Consider the following 20826-nt stretch of genomic DNA (forward strand, 5'->3'; position numbering starts at 1 on the left):
CACTACGGTGATGGAGCTTATCGATATCCAGTGTTGGTGGTTATCGAGGTTTTGGAATTTATTATGTCTAGAGCATGATTTTTAAACTTCAGGAAAGGAGGAGGTTCTGAAGTTTGTAATTGTTTTGTGGTGCCGCAAAACTTCGTCATTATACGAGTAAGTTAACCGAATTACAAAATTCTCACGTATTTGTTTGTTTAATTTTTGTAAGAGTTTGTATAATGTAAGCTCGTATGTCGGTAATATCTGGCTAGATAATGTTAATTTAATTGAAAAATACTACTAGCTCGTGGAGGGTTCCATGTGACCGCATAAGACTGCGGTAACAATTGAAGGGTTGAGTGGACAAAGGTTAAGACCTTTGTCCACTCAACCCTTCAAGTGTTTGAAAATGTTAATCTGGTATGAATGCTTGTCAGATAAGACCTTTGTTAAGGTCTGTATTTTTGACACGTAGTAAAATTTGCGTGTTTTGAGCTCATTAGTCGATTTTATCATCACTTAAAACCTATGTTCATGCAAAAAAGTCGATTCTTCAGTTTTGTCAGATAACACCTTTGTCCACTTACCCTTTCAATTGATTTCTATTTTATTTCAATTTGCTGGCTACGCTACTTATTTTTATTTGAAGTAAACTAAAATGTATGTTTCTAGTAAACTAAAATTCATTTAAATGTTACGTGATATTTTATCTGATTGATACATTTTTTTTTTATTTTCACCTAATAATCTCTTTTCATACGGAGAAAAGTATATTTATAAGCGCGTTATCGATAAATAAACATTTTTCATAAGTGGTCACGGAGGAACATCACTAGTTTCGGCCAATTTATTGAAACGAAGGCATAAAATGGGATTCTGCGGTTTCACGAAGCCGATATGTTGCGCAGATGTTTTTACTTAGCCCGTTAATTTTGTATTTAGTTCAGTCTTTGATCATAGTTGAGGTGAACACGGTAACATCACTATTTTACATTTAAATGTTAATTACGCCTCGTTTTAATCAAATCAAAAACATTTTATTCAATTTTGACCACTGGTGGCACTTATGAACGTCAAATACAGTAAAAAAAAGGTAGCCCTTAAGGGGCACTTTACATGTCTCCTTACCTCCTGGGCCCTACCAGCGCTTCGAGACAAACATAATAAGGAAAGTGCTGAGAAGAAACGCCGGAACAAACTCAGTCAGTTTATCAGTAGTATTCAGTGCAGGAACACGACACTCTCCAATTTACTAGAGGCAAATGTATTTGGCCTACACTCCCCACGCTGGTCAGACGTGTTGTTTACACCTTATTTTAGAGATTAATGAAAAAGTATGGTAAAACCTGCAAACCGCAAACTATGTAAACTTACGTAATTTATAGCTGGCTATAAATAAAGTTAGCACGTAAAAATATCTAAGCGTTACTAACGTAGCTTCGTTTTAAGCCTGTAACCAGCTTAAATCTGGACTGATATAATGAACATTCGCTGGTCGAACCATGCGCTTAGTCGCTTAAAGCTGTTCATACGGCATGTGTTATGCGTCCACTGGCCATTTCAGCTAATATCATTCCACTTTTGGACGTAAGCAAAGGTTTAGCCCGCTTTAGCACAATTCTCGTTATTAGCGAGTCATTTGGTATGTGAGCTTCCTTCGGAGACGTTATCTCAATTTCACAACTAGTTTATTCCACTAAAAAACTCATAAAACTCATTTATTTTTGCAAATAGGCTTTTAAAAAGCACTTTTACACGTCCCAATATTAACCCTACCACTGCTTCGGGACAATAAATGGGCCAGTGCTGAGAAGAAGCAGCACAAGCAACTCAGTCACTATTGTCAGTCTCCTTTTCAAGGGTTTATAGTCTTTAAAATATACAAATTATAGTCATAAGTATTGATGCGAGCTAGGTAGTTAAACATTCCAAACATTTTTATCTTTTATACATATAATCACTGGTTCTATTTTGTTAAATTCTGTTAAATTCTATAACAGAATTGCTGCTGGCTGCTGTTTTCTTATCAACATCATCTTCACCAGGTCATTTAGTATCTACTTAAAGAGCACGACTGTGTCTAATTTCATCTTCTTATTCGTTACGCTCTTGACCGAGCGGTTGTGGTCAGGATGAGGCGTTCACGTCGTTCTAATTTATCGACTTGTCGGCCGTTTGGTGTAGTGGTTCGAATCGGACTACTATTCCGGAGGTTGCGGGTTCGATTCCCGCACAGTACAAACATTTGTGTGCATGAACATATTTGTTTGTATTGGACTGGGTGTTTTCTATGTATAATATGTATGTATTTACAAAAAAAAAAAAAAGTATTTAAGTATGTTTATATCCGTTGTCTAGTACCCATAGTACAAGCTTTGCTTAGTTTGGGGCTAGCGGCGTAGTGTAAAATGTCCAAGGATATTTATTTATTATTTATTTATTTATAATTTACCAGCGGCAAGAGGAGGATGCCCTATACTCTCCACACTAGTCAGACGGGTTGAGGAAGCTTGATGTCCGCATATTTCTTTTTTAGTCACCTCTTGCGATATCCACATTGAATTGGACAAACTTAGTCTTCAATAGTTGGGTTCTTCAATAGACGTCCACTGCTGAACATAGGCCTCCCCCAATAACTTCCACATCGCACGGTTGGTAGCGGCCTGCATCCAGCGCCTTCCTGCTACCTTTAACAGGTCGTCGGTCCACCTTGTGGGTGGACGTCCCATGCTGCGTTTGTGTTAATAGTAAAAATAACAAAATTATGTCGTACAAACCTACTTTACCTTTCTACTTTGTGCCTTGCTCGGTTTATAAATAGCTGTTTACTGTTAGCGTCCTGCAGCTCCTTTGACGCATTTCAGAGGTAATTCTGTTTACTAACACGAATATTGTACGGTGGACTACGGTTCATGCTGCTTTGTAGAGAGCTGGTATTTTGATTGCCATTTAGGTATTTTATGGTTATAATTTGGGAGGTTGGTCCCTTAAATTATGTTTTGGAAACTAAGCTTAACTTTGTAAATTGCGAAGACAGATTGTAATCAAAAGCCAAACTAGGTCGAGTATCTTAAAAAATGTAAAGTAAGCCTATGTTCTCCATTGCAAGGCAAAGGCATCACAAAAGTGAGTTATTAATGGGTTAATAATTGTTTGGGTTAATTTCTATACTACATGATCATTGGTGAAATAATATAATCTGTATTGATCTAGTAAAAATTGTTAGGAGTGTAGTAAAATAAGGTAAGTGGTTGATAAAATTGTATTACCAAGCTGCTTGAAAACCTCTGTCTCATCACTAGCTTCTATAAAAATACACTGGTAGTTCAATAAAAGCACAAAGAAAGAAGACAAAGTGAACTGAGCAGTGCCACCCTGTCGCATTCGCGATGCCCATCGCAAGGGGACCCTTCTCAGCATATGTCGTCACGATGACGAAGGCCACGACGCTAGTTTTCAGTGTGCCCCATGTCGAGAGAGACGCATGGACTGTAAGATTGATCGTTTAGAAGTATCCAGTGTCACCTTTTATTTTACCTTTTCAAGGTTTCAGTTTATGGGATGATAATAATATAGCATGTGCTGACGTTTCTATGGAAAAAGCAAGTCCCTGACAACATGACAAGTTTGAAAATTATAAATAACTTGAAAAAATCGAACTGCCTAAGGCGGGAATTGAACCCACGACCTTCCGCTTGCCGGGCGACTGCTCTTCCAACTGAGCTACTTAGACACTGGATGAACCCGTCGTTTCGTCGTCGTAGTTTGAGATGAGACTCTTAATGCTAATAATCAAATAAACATGACACGTGTCAGTGAGTGAGAATTTATAAAAGTAAAACATAAATATGAAAAGTGATGCCGAGGACTTTATTTTAGTTCTTGAATTGTTCGTACACTTTTTATAACACAAGAATGCACTGCGCGCGTGTAAGTATTGCATACATAAGACCGACTGTGACTTCTGTCAAAAATGATGTCGCAGGACATCATTTAAGCGTGACACTTTAGAGACGCTTATGCCGTATCTCCTCTTTTTGTTTTAATCTAAGGTATTATCTTTAATGTAGCCATTGCTACTGATAAATGCTATTAATTTAATAGCCAAACAAATAGTATTGTAAAGTCTGTGATTTTTATTTTCTAGATTACAGTATTCGCAACGAAATTATTCATAGCTGCAAATTAAATGTGGTTGGAGCTCCAATACAAAAGTAAATGGCATTTTTGTTATTGGATATCACGGAGAATCTGTTCTGAATCATTTACCGTTCGCTCTATGAAAATCTGCGTACAAAATATAAAGTAAAATGGATTCGATTGTAAAGGATTGTGCGATTAATTACTTGAATGTAATTAATAATATTCATAATTATTAGTGTTTTCTGTTTGAGAAGATAATATCAGAATATTCAAACAAAAGTTTATTAATAATACCGAGCGGAAAGTGCTGGAATTTCACTTTATTTCTATTTATATAGGCATGCAATGCAAATGGAAAAAGCCCTTTGACTTTGTGCTATCTGTAACTGTACAGACCTATGTACTGAAAAATTATAATCGAAGCTTTTTCAGCTTTTATTTACAAGTGGGTAGGTATATTTAAAAACAAATCTGAAAAAAAAGAGAAAACTGCGCCGGAAGACGCGTTCACATAGTTTCAGCCTGTATTACCGTCAGCGAACACAAACTGGGGCATTCAGCACATCCAAATCACTGGGACAACATAACGGTTCATTAGAGCGACTGCCTTAGGCGCTACCCAAACAGCCGCCATTTTATTTCGAATACTGCAAGATGTCGCTCCACCGCTCACGCAAAAATCATGCGCTCGTAGCGTTAATTCTACTGAACTGTGTAACGTCGATTTCGGGGGAGGTTCGGCAAAAAAGGTACCTCGTGTACCCAGACGGAGGCCCGGCGAGAACGCAGGTAATTTTCTTTGATTCTTATATAGGCTGATGTGTGATTTGCCAGCGGTTTTTGATGTGTAAGGTAAACATGAAGCGTACAGAAATTTGTTTATTTTGGTTATTTGGGGTCACAGACATAGGTGGCCTTTATTTGTATAGTAATAATGATGTCTAAAAATTACCATATTACACACTTAAGTTTATTATTTTATGACATTAAATTAGTCTGCGCTTTTAATTCGCGTTCTTTTTTAGTTTTCAATTTATGTTTATTATTATGGATACACACGAGTACTATGATTTATTCAACTTACGTTAAATGTAATTATCCGTTATCTACTTGAAACGCTCTACATTTTTATAGCAGTCGAGCTCGTTCAAAGAAACCTTTTTAACTCAAGAAAATCCTAGGTCTTTTGCGATTTCTACATACTAAAAAAGCACCCTCTACACATAACTCAGCTGATTTAACTTAAGTAAATGGTTTTCTTTGCACTACGGATCCGGCTTAACGAAGCGGCGTATTTTTTTGTTCGAGAATTTAAATGCAATTAAGTTCTCCCAGCCCTCCTTTCGGCTCATAGTGAAAGATTCCCTTCGACTCTTTTTGTTCGACTTAGACATGTTCAAGAGCGAAATAACGGACGTAATTGGATTCTATCGAGTTTGAATTTAATTAACGGGGTTTGATACTTATGTTGCTGTTTAAGTAGGGTTAAATCATTTTGGAATGCCATTTGTTTCCTTAATATTTAAAGAAGATTTGTTGCGGAAACAAACAGCAGTTACCTAGAAAGGTATTCAATAGTAAAATAATGATTGCAAATGAGAAGAATACTTTGTTAATGTCTAGGCTATAAGTATACTTCTACAAAAAAAGGCAGTTACTATCCGTGAACGTCAACGTTTTAAAATTGAGTACACGAGGTCAACCGTGACCGGTTGATATTCGGAAATATTGGAGTAGGCCTATTTTCAGCAGTGTACGACGTACGTCCTGTGGCTTATGTGATGATGGCATTAACGCGTGTTATCTACGTGGATTTCTTAATGGAACCAAAAATCTCGAATTCATCAGATAACATTTATAAGGGAATAATAAAACAGTGCCTAATTTTTTCTTTCAGTTTATCATAGGTCTGGGTATTCCAGTCGACTTGAAAGAAGCATCAGTGACAGTCGGTACAGTAATCAAATTCCAATATGACTTGCCCACCAATTCCACTGAATATACATCCAGAATATACGGCTTTGCCAATACTATCTCCAGCAGAGACATGGTCAGTGAAAACGAGAATCCTGAGCAAGAGAATGAAATAGACGTAGACGATTCTAGAAAGCTGAGTGAGACAGAAGATATTGATGTTGATAATGACAATGAAAATGATACGTTAGTGGATATCACGTTTGATAGAAAACGTAGGGCGACGCTGTATTCTGAAGGAGGAGTTTTAAATAGTGTTGATGACGCAAATACAGAATTACCTCTAGANAATCTATCGAGTTTGAATTTAATTAACGGGGTTTGATACTAATGTTGCTGTTTAAGTAGGGTTAAATCATTTTGGAATGCCATTTGTTTCATTAATATTTAAAGAAGATTTGTTGCGGAAACAAACAGCAGTTACCTACCTTTATAGTATTCAAGATTAAAATGATTGCAAATACAAATATCTTAGTATAAGATAGTTTAATCTGAGTTTAGGTATAGGTACTTCTATCATGTTATATCTACGAAAAAGGCAGTGTCTATTGATGAACGTGTACGTTTTAAAATTGAGTGCACGAGGTCAACCGTGACCGGTTGACATTCGAAAATATTAAAGGATGCCTATTTTCAGCAGTAGACGTCCTGCAGCTGAATTGATGATGACAACACTAGACATTAACACGTGAATTTCTTAATGGAACCAAAAATTTCGAATTCGTCAGAATAATAAAACAGTGTCTAACTTTTTCTTTCAGTTTATTATAGGTCTGGGTATTCCAGTCGACTTGAAAGAAGCATCAGTGACAGTCGGTACAGTAATCAAATTCCAATATGACTTGCCCACCAATTCCACTGAATACACATCCAGGATATACGGCTTTGCCAATACTATCTCCAGCAGAGACATGGTCAGTGGAAACGAGAATCCTGAGCAAGGGAATGAGATAGACGTAGACGATTCTAGAAAGCTGAGTGAGACAGAAGATATTGATATTGATAATGACAATGAAAATGATACGTTAGTGGATATAACTTTTGATAGAAAACGTAGGTCGACGCTGTATTCTGAAGGGGGAGTCTTGAATAGTGTTGATGAAGCAAATACAGAATTGCCTCTAGAAGAAGCGATAAGAAGACAAGAGAAGATTGATAGAGAATATACTGAGAAAGAGCCTCAGAGGATGAATAGATGGGACTTTTACAAAATCATCGAGCACATGGTTGAAAGGTGAGAAAATTTAGTAGATAATTTGGTTCGGTTGGTTTGACATACCTATATATTTTAAAATGCTGTACTATACTGTCAAAAGAATTCATGAATTTCTTTTTATCCGCGCTAGTGAACTTTGCCAATTTTGTTAGTTACAACTTAATTATAACTCATTAAGGCTGAGTTGCACCATCTTAATTTGACTGTAACAAACGTCAAAAATCTTTCAAACTCCATACAAAAATCATCGTTAAAGTTTCGGTCAAAGTTTAGTGGTGCAACTCAGCCTAAGTAAGTAACTAAACGCAAAAAATATTGAAATAGAAATTGAATCTCTTGATGATCTCATCAAATCACTAGGAAAATAATTCAGCCTTATTTGTTTGCAAGATTTCCATAGTCCACTAGCGCTTACTACATTGTTTACCAAGAGCCTTTTTACGTGCGCTCAATCATGCCATGCATGTAAGAGCATCAATTTCAAATTTCCCTCTGAACAGAATTTTCCAGATTTTTGAATTTAGAGAGGTTGTGCATTAAAAATCCTTCGCTATGCTTCTAGGTACGGCTATTCAGGGCGGCCATGCTTACTGAGAACAATCTGTGAGGCGGCCGAGGTTCCATTCAACCACGAAAACGGGTTACTCGCAGAGATTGGTCATATACTATTCACGTAAGTAAATCTCGGTGTAGCTGCATTAAAGAATTTAAAGGCAAAAATCTAAGCGAGTGAAGCGAGATTAATTTTGCATTTCCTTGAAAATGGGGAAGCTTGTGCGGATTAACTGTACCCATGTTAATGCGGAAAGTTATTACGGGATATTGACATGATTCCTTAGAAGAATTTAATCATTGCAATACCCATGGTGCAATAATACGGGTTCTTTGTGGATTACCATCATATTTACAGATTTTGTGCTGTTTAGTGTTTAGCCTTTGTGAGGAAATCCCATACTAATAATGTTTCATCAGACTTTATTTGAGACTAAGTTTTTAAATTAAATATTATATTTCATTTTTTGGTGGATCTTTTTAATTAGAGAAAATTTTTGGCATAATGGTAACGAACTACTATTTAGATACTTCGTTTGCCTTTATGTTCTAATATATTTGAATGATTGGCTGATTTGTAACGATTTACTCAGATCAGTATAATAATGTATATTCGAGTTCAAATTATCATTAAGGCCTATTCAGTATTCGCTACCGTCTGCGGCAGAGAAAACCCAGTGGGTATGCGGTAATAATACTGTTCAGACCTAAGCGGTATTCGCTACCGTCTGCGGCAGAGAAAACGCTCTAGCCGCGGTACTTGATACTAAATACCTGAGCAAATCCCGCGCGGTATGTACCTCTACCCACAGCGGCAGCGAATATCGCTCAGGTTTGAATGGGCCTTTAAAATGGTATTCAATCCGGTATGTGCACCACCAACCCAGACGGCCGTAAAAATATTAATTTCTTACAAACCACTCTTATCATAAATGTAAAATTCTGTCTTTTATTTCCAGGCCATCGACAACAAAAGACGAGCTGTCCCACCACACGGACGTCGAGTACCACGCGGCGGAGCGCCTCGGCAGAAGCGCGGGCGCCGGCTGCGAGGCGCTCTTCCCGGAGTGCGAGAGCTCCATCCTGGACACCTTCACCGAGATTGGAGAGGACACCCTGCATAGATTTGGACTTTGATTGACTTTGGGCTTTGAAATAAACGGATTTTCTTCAGCCTTTCTTTTTGCTATTACACATTTTTAAGGCATCATCTCCTAGACTTTACATTTGTGCATAGCACCTGTCACAGCTTCATAACACGCCCTATGGCCATAGATGTCCGTATACTCGTAGTCTCCTAGATCCTATGCATTTGTTTTGACAAAAGACTATCGGACTTATTTTTGAAGCATTCACATTTCGAATACTCCAACCATGGACCTNCCTTTTTTTATAGGTCCATGACTCCAACCCTTTACGAATTTTGATACAATTTGCGTACCTAATTGTGAAACAAAAGACGATCTATCTCACGACACCGACTCTTTTGATAAGAGACAATCTACAATCGCTTGCATCTTTGAAGCATTTGAATTTGGTAATACTTACAAGCACAATGTAAAAGACAAAAGGCGAGCTGTCCCACCACACGGACGTGGAGTACCACGCGGCGGAGCGCCTCGGCAGAAGCGCGGGCGCCGGCTGCGAGGCGCTCTTCCCGGAGTGCGAGAGCTCCATCCTGGAAGGCCATCACCGAGATCGGAGAGGACACGCTGCATCGATTCGGACTTTGATTAAATAAACGGACTCTGCTTATGACTATAAGCTTTTGTTTTTTACTTGTTTAGGGTCCAAACATGCGGACGCCAGAACAGACTTAAATGCTAATGCACTTCTTTCGTAGAAATAGGAGCTACTACTCTGTATAAAGACACATGTTTTTTGTTTGTTTCCAAAATGCCAGTTTTCTATTTGGCACCGACTACGCATTTGTTTTGACAAAAGACGATCGGACGTCTTTTTGAACATTTCGGATATCGAATCATCTACACACCGTCATAGAACAAAAGACGATCTATCACACTACTTTTCCGAATTTAAATACAATCTTAGATTAAGAGCGTTGTCACATTTTTCATGCAGAAATCGAGAATTTGGCAGATTTCGAAATGATTTTAGTCATATAATTTATTGTTATAGCTTCTTTTGACTTATATCATCGTAATTATCATACGTTTTTCCGGAATGTCTATTGACAAAATCTCGTTCAAATTGGATTTTTGCCTACGAAAACAGCGAATTTCGAAAGCCCAATTTCCAGGTAACTCGCGAAGGCACAACTTTGAACTAATATTACGTACAACAAATTTATTTTTAAGTAAGAAGATATAATGTATTCATTAGAATAAGCATACCCTGAAGAAGAAAGTGTATTGAGAAAATTTTGATGTTTAATTCATTAAAATGCATTTTTATCATGTCTAAGATGGTCAAAATTCGAGAAAATTACTGCAAGAAAACAGGTCAGATCTCATAATCTAAAAGTGCCGCTGTCGGTAGAGGTATATACCGCGCGGGTTTCGCTCAGGTATTTAGTATCAAGTATCGCGGCTAGAGCGTTTTCTCTGCCGCAGACGGTAGCGAATACCGCTTAGGTCTGAATAGGCCTTAAGGCTTTTTTGNATTTTTGTGAAAATTCTTACGCATGGTGGAGGAAGGGACGCTCTAGAGACTCAAGTCTACAAGGAGTCATATGAACTCCAGTTTTAACACTAGAAAGGCCGCTGTCCCATTTTTGTCCCACTCGCGAGTTTGATCCTCTCTAACTTTTTTATTTTTCAACGAAAGTCCATGAAACTTTTTACTTTTTCTGATTTATTGAATTTTATCATTTTTTAATGTTTTTGATAATATAACATTAATAGATTTTTTTTTAAATCGGTTTTACCTAAAAGCGCCACTGGGTCAATTTTGTCCCACCCTGGTATTTGCCACAATAATTCGATGAATAGTCCTTTTTTCGAGGAGATACGAAAGTGGAGAGGCGAGGAGACTTTAGGTGACTCGTGACAATGCAGAAATGTAAATATTTTGTACTAGTTTTTACCTGTGAGTTCACCCGTGAGAAATTAAGTTTATCATAGAAATACCTAATTTCTTGACACTTATCGTTGCTTTTTGACCAAATAACTGAATATTATACTAAATTATAGCCTATATTATGTTATTCTGAAGTATTAACAATAAAACTGCGAAGTTTTATTAAGATCGGCTTAGTATTTTTTGCGTAAAAGAGTGAAAAAACATCCATCGATCTAACCATGAATCAATACTCATTTAGTTCAAGTTCCAGGCATATATCCACCCATTAATCCTTCCTATCCATTCATCAGTCCATCCATCCTTCAATTCATCAATATTTATTAACTTTTACATTTATAATATTAGTAGGAAGGTGGCTTCTAGACATAAGCCAGCTCATACATTGTATGATTTGATACATTTTTAAAATGTGTGACTTATAAAATTTTGAAGATAAAACGTACATACTTTCATTGTAATTGGTAAAAAACTTCATTGTTTGTGTACAGATAACAGAAAAATAACCATTATAAGAGACAAAAAACCATTATAATTTGTAAGATATTTATTTTTTCTTTAAAAATAATAATGACTAGTTAAAGTACTAATTTCATTATTTTAATACAGTATAACACCACGTAATATGTGACTATTTTTAAATGAAACCAAAAATATCTGACTTTTAATAATTTAAAATTAAAATTGAATACATTTATATTTTTAAAGAAATAAGTACATATTAATTTAACTACATAGATAAACCTTTTTTTAAGGACACTACAAATAGTTTTAACCATAATATTCATGCCTGAAACTAAAAAATGTTACAAAATACATGCTGGGACAAAATTGACCCAGCGGCGCTTTTAGGGGGGTCGTAATCTTCGGCACTTCTAGTGTTAAATCCGTTGANTTCCTCCATAAGCGCCACCGCGCGACTGATTGAGATTGTCCAAGCCGTCATGGACGATTTTTTCCACATTTTTTAACATAGTAACTAAATAAGACGCAATATGAAAATTTCATCCGTTAAAAGCCCTCAAGTTATTTCTGAACTTTAGTTTAGTAAAAGATTTAGAATCTCAAATCGCTTATTTTAAAAATAAAACCATAAATAGAAAACGAATAGAGGTAACTTTGGGAATTTATTCTATCGAGTCAACTTCATCAAATCGTGTTTCCATCCATTAATAACCCTAGAAAATATCCTCAACTATGCCCAATAAAAATCTTAGCCTTTAATTTTACTGTTTAGTACCTCAAAAATGAAAAATGAAAACCTCATTTTCGCCATTTTCTCTGCTACCCGGCCTTTTGCCAGCCTGCCTTACCTTTGCTTTTAGGGTTCCGAATATGCTAGAGGAATATAATATATTCTGAAATGATTCCTATTTATTACGGCTTAGGTACCGACATCTCGTAAGATGCTAGAGATTAACCCGTTGTCCATAAAGTCCGCGAATAGACAAACGTAGCATTTATACAACTTGACTCAAACTTATATTGTAATCGTATACTCGTAGTTAACACAGAAAACTGGACTAGGTTTGAAATAAAAATGCTAATTATTTTAAATTTTTAATTAGTTGGCTAGCTAAAATTAACTCAAACTAAAGCTGTCTTGTCACTAATGGTGGGATTATGTAATATCTATTGCTATTATGAAACAGTATGCGCTTTTGTGAAAAGATCTAATAGTGATATTGTACAGGGACTATAAATTCTAGTGCAATCTTCTTGGTTTTCTCCTCGCGTGTAGGCAGTCACGTACGGATGGATCTCTTCTAAATAGAGCGTGTGCTCTATATCGTTTTTGGGACTGAAAAAGAAAGTAAACATTAGTAAGGTAGGTACTATATATTATGCTTGTAGTTCATATAGAGTAGAATGGCACTACCCACTCTTCCCGTGGCTGTCATGGAGGCAACTAAGGGGGAGGAACATGCGACCATAAGATGTTCCCAACCCGTCCCAGCGTCGGGAGTGTAAGCCAAAGCAGTAGCGTAAGTAATAGGTCGTCCTCTTACAGTGGGAGACTAAATCATGATGATGACGATGATATTACGCCCGTATTCACAAACATTACTATGAGGTCTCACAGTGCGCGTGGACGCACAGGGTCACATGCGAACCAATCACAGATCTCTAATCAACGCTGTGCGTTCCATTTGATGCGTCACTTAAGCAAGCATCGTTTGTGAATATGGGTGTTGTTATACGGTTTGTTATCTGACGAATCTCGCTCAAAAAGCCCCTGGTGAAAAGAGAGGTCATTTTCGTGTACTGGAGATTATAATATGGCCTTATAATAATAACAGTGGTATAAAGAAGGCGCTGGATGCAGGCCGCTACCAACCCAGCGATGTGGAGATCATTGGAGGAGGCCTATGTTCAGCTGTGGACGTTCTATGGCTGAAATTATGATGATAAACAGCATATAACCGACTAATCTCGCTCGAAATCGATCGAATTGTGATCGTCATTTCACAATAGAGTCTAGAATGCTTATCAAAATGATCAATTCAGTGACATAGGTACTTGAGAGATGCAATTAGTGGCCAAAGCCACTGGCTTAATCAATTGTGTAAACGAGGTGGTTGCAAGGTTATCAATCAACACGCGTTATGATGTGGTGAATCAATTAATGCACTTGCAGAGGGAATAATCATTTTAATCATTAATTGATTATCCGTGAGTTGGTTTTAGAAAGCTTTTTGTAGAGCTATTTTCGTCTGATGTAATACTACTTTCTAAGATTAACCTGTCACTAGGTACTTCAGGATGATACATTTTCCAGTGCTGAGAATAATAAGCAAAACAAATTCGAAAACTATGCTTGATATCGCTGAACTGATTTAAACGAAATTTACCATAGAGATGATTTAGTGAAAGACATGCGATTGTTTTTTCCCGGTTTTTAGGGTTTCGTATTTAAACAGGAATGCGCATGATAAAGTATTTCTGTGACAAAATGAAATTCACGCGGACAGAGCCGTGTTATATAAATAAGGGTTCCTTGTCAGGACTACGGAACCCTAATAAAAACTGTCTCTAATGAACAATGAACGAAAGCACTTAGTAATAATAATAATATTTAAAATTAAGAACCAAAGTTAATAAAGAGAATAATAATAATAATAAATACTCTTTATTGCACACCACATTGTAAAAAGAAACAGAAAGAAAAGGAACACATAAGGTACAATTAGGCGGTCTTATCGCTATGAAGCGATCTCTTCCAGACAACCTATAGAGAGGACAGTTACTTAAAACAGATGAAGGGGAAGGCGGTGTCGACACTAATGAAATAAATAATAATAAACAAAAGTGTAAAATTTAACCCAAAATAATACATACAAATAACATAAAATATATTAATATATACATACATATACATATAACATATAATATATACATACACATACAATTCTTGATACGAACCAAAGATAGAACTAGATAGCCAACAGAAAATAGATAGGAATTTTAAGAAGCTAAAAGGAATAGAGATGTAGGGAAATTAAGGTAGCAACGTGAGGAAGTGAGACTTGAGTCTTTTCTTAAAAATAGGAAGTGACTCAGATTGCCGAATAGACATCGGCAAGGCGTTCCATAGACGGATAGCTTGAACAGTGAAAGATCGCGTATAGGAATGGGAGGTGTGAGAAGGAAAATTAAGATGGAGTTTTTTTGACGACCGCATTTCGTGACCCAGAGCCGACTGCATAAATTGAAAACGCTCCTTCAAGTATGGTGGAATCTTTGAGTTAAAGAGGATAGAGAAAAGAAGGGATAGGATGTGACAGTCACGCCGACGTCTGATCGGTAACCATTTTAGCTGGGCTCGGTACTCAGAAACATGGTCATACTTTCGCAGGCCGTAGATTATACGAATGCAAAAATTTTGGAGGCGCTCGAGCTTAGCCAAATGGGTTTCGTTAAGGTCAGGATAGCAACAGTCGGCGTAGTCGAGAATAGGAAAGAGTAAAGCTTGAACAAGAGCAATTTTGGTGGGTATGGGTAAAAAGTTTCGCAACCTATTTATTGACGCTGCAGCCGCAAACACCTTCCTGCTGACCTCCCCAATCTGGGTTGTCCATGTGAGAGCACTATCGATGTGAATGCCGAGGTTCTTCACGACTTTGCTAAAAGGTATCTGGACACCGTCAAACATNTCTTCTGAATATGCTCTCCGTCAAGTCAAGAGTCCTATAAATACGTGTGATTTTTTTCAAGTCCGTACTTCAATTTTAAAGGTACTTTTTTCGCCCCAGTAGGTCGATCGGTCGTCCCCGTAGAAATGCCCTTAAACACTTCAAGAAAAGTAATCGAATTTGATAATTCCTATTCCATGTTCCTAACTTAAGTCATCCAAATGATCATTTCAAATTGACCTCGACGACAGAGCGGGGGCAATCAGTAATGTATAGCCATTGTGGCTTAATCAACGGGGCAAACGAGGCGGTTACCAACCTATCAACACGCATTATGATGTGGCCAATCAATCCACTAGCAGGTAACAGACATGTAAGTACGCCTTGGTTGAGAAAATGAAATGATTAGAATCTTTCTGGATTGTAACTTAGTGATGTAGATTTTTTAACATGAGCTTTTGTTAAATATTTAATGTGTTGGCTTTGAAGCAGATACAGTGTAAATGCGATCTTTAATGAAGTGAGCTTTAAGGTTGAAAATATTTCGATAGTCAGATGCTGTGTGGTTTCGGAAAAGTATAATAGAACCAGCCACTCCTCGCGTGGATATTGTAAAAGGCGAATAAAGGACAAACATGCGAACATCAGGCGTGCCCAATTCGTTTTTCCAGCCTGCGAAGTGTACGTTAAAAACTTCAGTTGCGTTACAATGGTACGCGTGTCCTATGACGATGATGACTATTATGAAAGGAATCCTAAAGATGTAGAGCGTTTTATAGGTACATCGACAGACCAGTGATCTTCCAGTTATGGTCTGTACTTTTAACAGAAAACATGAATGTAAATAACTCACTTTAGAACGTAAGCAGCTATCTCATGCAGCAGATCATCGTCTGTAGAGTGTAGTGGTTCCGCTCCAAGTTGACACAGCGTCCGAAACACGCAGGCGGTACCGTTGTGACCGAAACTGGAATGAATACATAAACATTAGCAATCATTGGTGAGGAATATAAAAAAGATCAAATATGACCTTATACCCGACCCACCGATTACTTTGCAGCGCTAGTCTTAAGAAAATTAAGTTCAATAATATATAAATAAAAAAATCATTATTATAAAAAAAGTTTCAAGTGGCTACCACGGACTAGAAAGTGTAGTGTAGGTACCTAAGCTTTTTACTAAATGACTTCTGACAAACTGTCGAAAGTTGCGAGAAGCGCCTGGTGCAAGCGGCGCAGGACCGGCGGTTGTGGAAATAATTGAAGGAGAGCTTGTACGTAGAAGTAAAAGATATATTTATAGATAAGTGCTTAATAGTTTGTAGTTTATTAACTACAAGTTATCTAACCGTCAATAAAATTAAATGTTTTTGGTTTATTAATCTTATTTTTGACTTGATTATAAGTTGCCAGCGTGCAAAACAAAACTTAGGTACTTTACATACTATAAATAAACCCAAAAACAAAATTATTGAGCTTACTTAACGAAATCGCGATAAACAACAACTCTCAAGTTGTAAGCCGTGGCCTGTCCGTAAGTTATGCCTGGCTTCCACCAAGGCGGAGCAGTGCGGAGCGGAGCAGAAAAGGTTTTTGAATAACGAATCAGATTCCATTATTTGCACATCTCTACTCCGCTCTGATTCGGTGGAATAATGGATCGGCGGATAAGTTTCTGACTCACTTGTTTTTCTATAGAATTAAGGTGCGGAGAAGGGCGAAGAAGAGCGATTCACTTGTTTTTCTAGAGAATGAAGGTGCGGAGAAGAGCAGAGAAGAGCGAAGAAGAGCGGAGAAGAGCCGAGAAGAGGGGAGAATAGCGGAAAAGAGCGGAGTAGTGCGTAGATGTGCGGTTTTTCATAGATAGCAATAGACTGTCAGCTGACAGCTACGCACAGCTTACACATCTCCTCTCGTCTCCGCACCGCTCCGCTCTTCTCCGCTTCGCTTTGGTGGAAATAGCCTGCTAGCTTGCTCCACAGCACCTTGGTGGAAGCCGGGCCTTATTTACTCTAACAATAAAAATGTTATTCTTCCATTCGCAATTTAAATACCAATTTATGTTAATGAACAAAGTCCAACGCTGAGTTAAACAAACGTTATTATTATTCCGTTGAGTAAATAGCAATAAATTACCTACAGTATGACATTCGGAAAATGGGAATCGACTAAATAAATTTATGTGAAAATTGCTTCCCGACGTAGGTATAATTGCTGGATATATAAATCGACAGTATCTTTCTGTTGATTTAAACCACAATTCAGAGAGGAGCAGAAAAATCCATTTTGTTTTGATTTGTGAAGAAACAACTTTTAGGTAAACTCATATTTTTAGGCGAGTCATGGCAATTTTCTTAAAGACTTGGTGACATTTTGGTATGAAAATGAATTAAAAAAATGAGCGAAAGCCTTCACTAAAAGCTCTTCTACACATTATTAAATGGATTTTTAACTTATTCGAGTGGTCTTTCTGTGTAGTTATAATTTTTGTTAAGAGTTAAAACAGGTGTACTGATAAATAATAATCCATCAATGTCTATGCTCATGCAGATGCGAATTCATATTTTAACTTTCTGTCCATAATAAATTGTCAATATTTATTGACTTACAAGTCCAAGTGATAAGGTAGCAGGAAGGTGCTGGATGCAGGCCGCTACCAACCGTGCGATGTGGAAGTCATTGGGGGAGGCCTATGTTCAGCAGTGGACGTCCTGTGGCTGAAATGATGATGATGATTGACTTGCAAAGAAAAAGTCGTAATTTTTTCACTTACCCATCCAAAGCCCCTTCCACATACTTGTAGAAATGGTACAATCTGGAATCATTTTCATAATCGCCTATCTCATCCTCTCTCTTTTTCCTAGACGATGTTGTTATTCCATTATTTGCGACCAAAATGTCAAAAGGTATCTGAGATCTATTCCAAGGCAGTTGGAAGTTGGCCTGGAATGCCCAGTTGACGTTTATAAGCGCAGCAGGAGACGGCGTTCCAATACCCATATTGAACTGAAAAATAACAGCCAATGTTGGAGCCAATTGGAATGAGCAAATGTTTGGTCAAATGCTAATGTTGGGGGAACAATCAATCAATGGACGTCACATTTTAACAGTCCCGCGGGTATCATTATTTGGTATTGTGGCGATTATGGCAACAGGACGATGTCAAAGCTTTTGATTTTATGCATTGTGTGATTTGATTTGAAACTGATTTAGCAACAGTAGAGATAGCTATTGGTAAAAGTAGTTTAGTAGCCCTTGCCTTTAAATAATCTTATCATAAAACAATTGGCGAATAATCGGGACTTAGGTCATAGTTTAGTCTAAGTGCGACCTATATCCATCAGTCAAAAAGATTACAGCGGCGTGTGCTGATTCATAATCAAGATTAAAGACAGAACAATAGGTGAAATTCAGTGAGTAAAAGTACCGTCAAAACAATGATTAGCATACATTTCCAAATCAAGCTCTAATAAAGAGATCGTGATATCAATGAATTTTTAATTCAGGACATCAAACCGGATGTTAGGAAGGATGCAGACTTAACGGTTCATAAAAAATCCGTTAACTTTATTTACCTGTAGCAACGTAGAATTTGGAAATAGTAGTTGCCTCTTGCTCCTATGTATTGGATCGTCTATCGTCGTCCCACTCACACAGCTGACGAAAAATAAGATATTTGAAAGAATTAAGAGGTTATTCTTCATGGTGGTGTACGAGCGACTAAACCACGAGTGAGATTGTGAATGGCTAAGATGTTTGCATTCCGTGTTGCAATGGAGATAGCCATTGGCTAATGTATTGTATACATTACTGTTAGTTTACAAGTTCAAAAAATAAAGGCGGATATATGTACATAGACTTGGTGGTGTCTTCGCAAACATTGATGATGGATATTAGGTATATTCTTTTTGAAAGTTGGTTTTCAGTTTCATTGGATTTANCAGCCGCAAATAATGTAAATTAATTAGTAAATTATAGTAGTGTGACATAGTTTTACGTGATGATTGACAGATCATGTACAGCCACGACCTACTCACTTACCTACATTAAATGTATTTAAAAAATACTTTACATATAACTTTATGCATATTGTTTCTTAAGTAGATGGATAGTAGGTAAGCGCAAGAAATTATTTAGCGCACTGGCTTAGTTTTTTCCATACATACGACGACGTAAGATGACAATGGATGGCACATGATTTTTCCTCACTTTAGACGAAGCGCTTGTATGAGGACTATCCTCTCTATCTAACGTATCTATCTAGGTGTTAATCTAAGCTTAAACACTTCAAGAAAGTGTAATCGAATTCGATAATTCCTATTCCATGTTCCTAACTTAAGTCATCCAAATGATCATTTCAAATTGACCTCGACGACAGAGCGGGGGCAATCAGTAATGTATAGCCATTGTGGATTAATCAACGGGGCAAACGAGGCGGTTACCAACCCATCAACACGCATTATGATGTGGCCAATCAATTCACTAGCAGGTAACAGACATGTAAGTACGCCTTGGTTGAGAAAATGAAATAATTAGAATTTTTCTGGATTGTAACTTAGTGATGTAAATTCTATGATACCTATTAATTTTTAGGGTTCCGTACCTCAAAAGAAAACGTTAATACGTCATAAATTGTAAACCGCTACGTTTGTACGGCGGAACCCTCGGTGTGCGAGTCCGACTCGCACTTGGCCGGTTTTTTGAACATAATTAAGCTTTTGTTAAATATTTAATGTGTTGGCTTTGAAGCAGATACAGTGTAAATGCGATCTTTAATGAAGTGAGCTTGCCTAGAAGATTTAGATGGTTGAAAATATTTCGAAAGTCAGATGCAGTGTGGTTTCGGAAAAGTACCTATAATAGAACCAGTCACTCTACACGTGGATATTGTAAAAGGCGAATAAAGGACAAACATGCGAACATCAGGCGTGCCCAATGCGTTTTTCCAGCCTGGGATACTTCAGTTGCGTTACAGTGGTACGCGTGTCCCATGATGATGATGACTATTATGAAAGGGAATCCTAAAGATGTAGAGCGTTTTATAGGTACGTCGACAGACCAGTTATCTTGCAGTGATGGTCTGTACTTTTAACAGAAAACATGAACGTAAATAACTCACTTTAGAACATAAGCAGCTATCTCATGCAGCAGATCATCGTCTGTAGAGTGTAGTGGTTCCGCTCCAAGTTGACACAGCGTCCGAAACACGCAGGCGGTACCGTTGTGACCGAAACTGGAATGAATACATAAACATTTGCAATCATTGGTGAGGAATATTTAAAAAGTACGTCTAACGAGCTTACCCTACCAAATATCTTACAAGATTATCCATCATCATCATCATCATCATTTCAGCCATAGGACGTCCATTACTGAACATAGGCCTCCCCCAATGATTTCCATGGCCGGTTGGTAGCGGCCTGCATCCAGCGCCTTCCTGCTACCTTTATGAGGTCGTCGGCACGACAGGATTATTACTATAAATAAACATTTATTCCTCGTAGAAACTGAGGTCTTAGCGGTAGACCTCGAGTAGCCACTTCAGATTACAAGATCTTGTGTAAGTAAACTGAAGATCTCGCGAAGGTCACTAGAATCACCTGGACGCATCCAGACAGGGAGCGCAGGACGGTTGATGTGGAAAACCTTGTAGGCGATCTTTATGTTAAAACTGTGGTCTATGTGAATGAAGTAAAAGATCTCTTATAAATAGATATGTGCACAATAGTTTGTAGTTTGTTTATAACGAGTAACCTAACTGTTAATAAAATTAAATGCTTTTGATAAA

At 37.4% G+C, this 20826-nt stretch overlaps 2 protein-coding genes across 2 annotated transcripts; one reads left to right on the forward strand and one right to left on the reverse strand.

The window, feature by feature from the left end:
• The first annotated feature begins 4779 nt into the window (after positions 1 to 4779).
• Positions 4780 to 9028, forward strand: LOC114358296 (uncharacterized). The gene is made up of 5 exons (XM_028312229.1): positions 4780 to 4914; positions 6023 to 6418; positions 6861 to 7333; positions 7878 to 7988; positions 8827 to 9028. The coding sequence occupies exons 1-5, from the start codon at positions 4780 to 4782 to the stop codon at positions 9002 to 9004; spliced, it is 1293 nt and encodes a 430-aa protein (XP_028168030.1). The 3' UTR covers positions 9005 to 9028.
• A 3455-nt stretch (positions 9029 to 12483) lies between these two features.
• LOC114358295 (uncharacterized) lies at positions 12484 to 18735 on the reverse strand. The gene is made up of 4 exons (XM_028312228.1): positions 18614 to 18735; positions 17812 to 18044; positions 15893 to 16006; positions 12484 to 12707 (listed from the first exon to the last, which is right to left on the reverse strand). Exons 2-4 carry the CDS (start codon positions 18036 to 18038, stop codon positions 12548 to 12550), a joined length of 501 nt encoding a protein of 166 aa, XP_028168029.1. The 5' UTR covers positions 18039 to 18044; positions 18614 to 18735; the 3' UTR covers positions 12484 to 12547.
• Between the last annotated feature and the right edge of the window lie 2091 nt (positions 18736 to 20826).

Source organism: Ostrinia furnacalis, unplaced genomic scaffold (assembly GCF_004193835.3).
Source record: "Ostrinia furnacalis isolate ACB-3 unplaced genomic scaffold, ASM419383v2 OfSCF3837, whole genome shotgun sequence".
Classification (NCBI taxonomy): domain Eukaryota; kingdom Metazoa; phylum Arthropoda; class Insecta; order Lepidoptera; family Crambidae; genus Ostrinia; species Ostrinia furnacalis.

Coding starts and splice junctions, on each gene's coding strand:
- LOC114358295 (XM_028312228.1), bottom strand. CDS start 18,038: ATGGGTATTGGAACGCCGTCTCCTGCTGCGCTTATAAACGTCAACTGG. Junction 16,007..17,811: donor GTGGAAGGGGCTTTGGATGG/GTAAGTGAAAAA, acceptor TATTCATTCCAG/TTTCGGTCACAACGGTACCG. Junction 12,708..15,892: donor ATAGCTGCTTACGTTCTAAA/GTGAGTTATTTA, acceptor TTTCTTTTTCAG/TCCCAAAAACGATATAGAGC.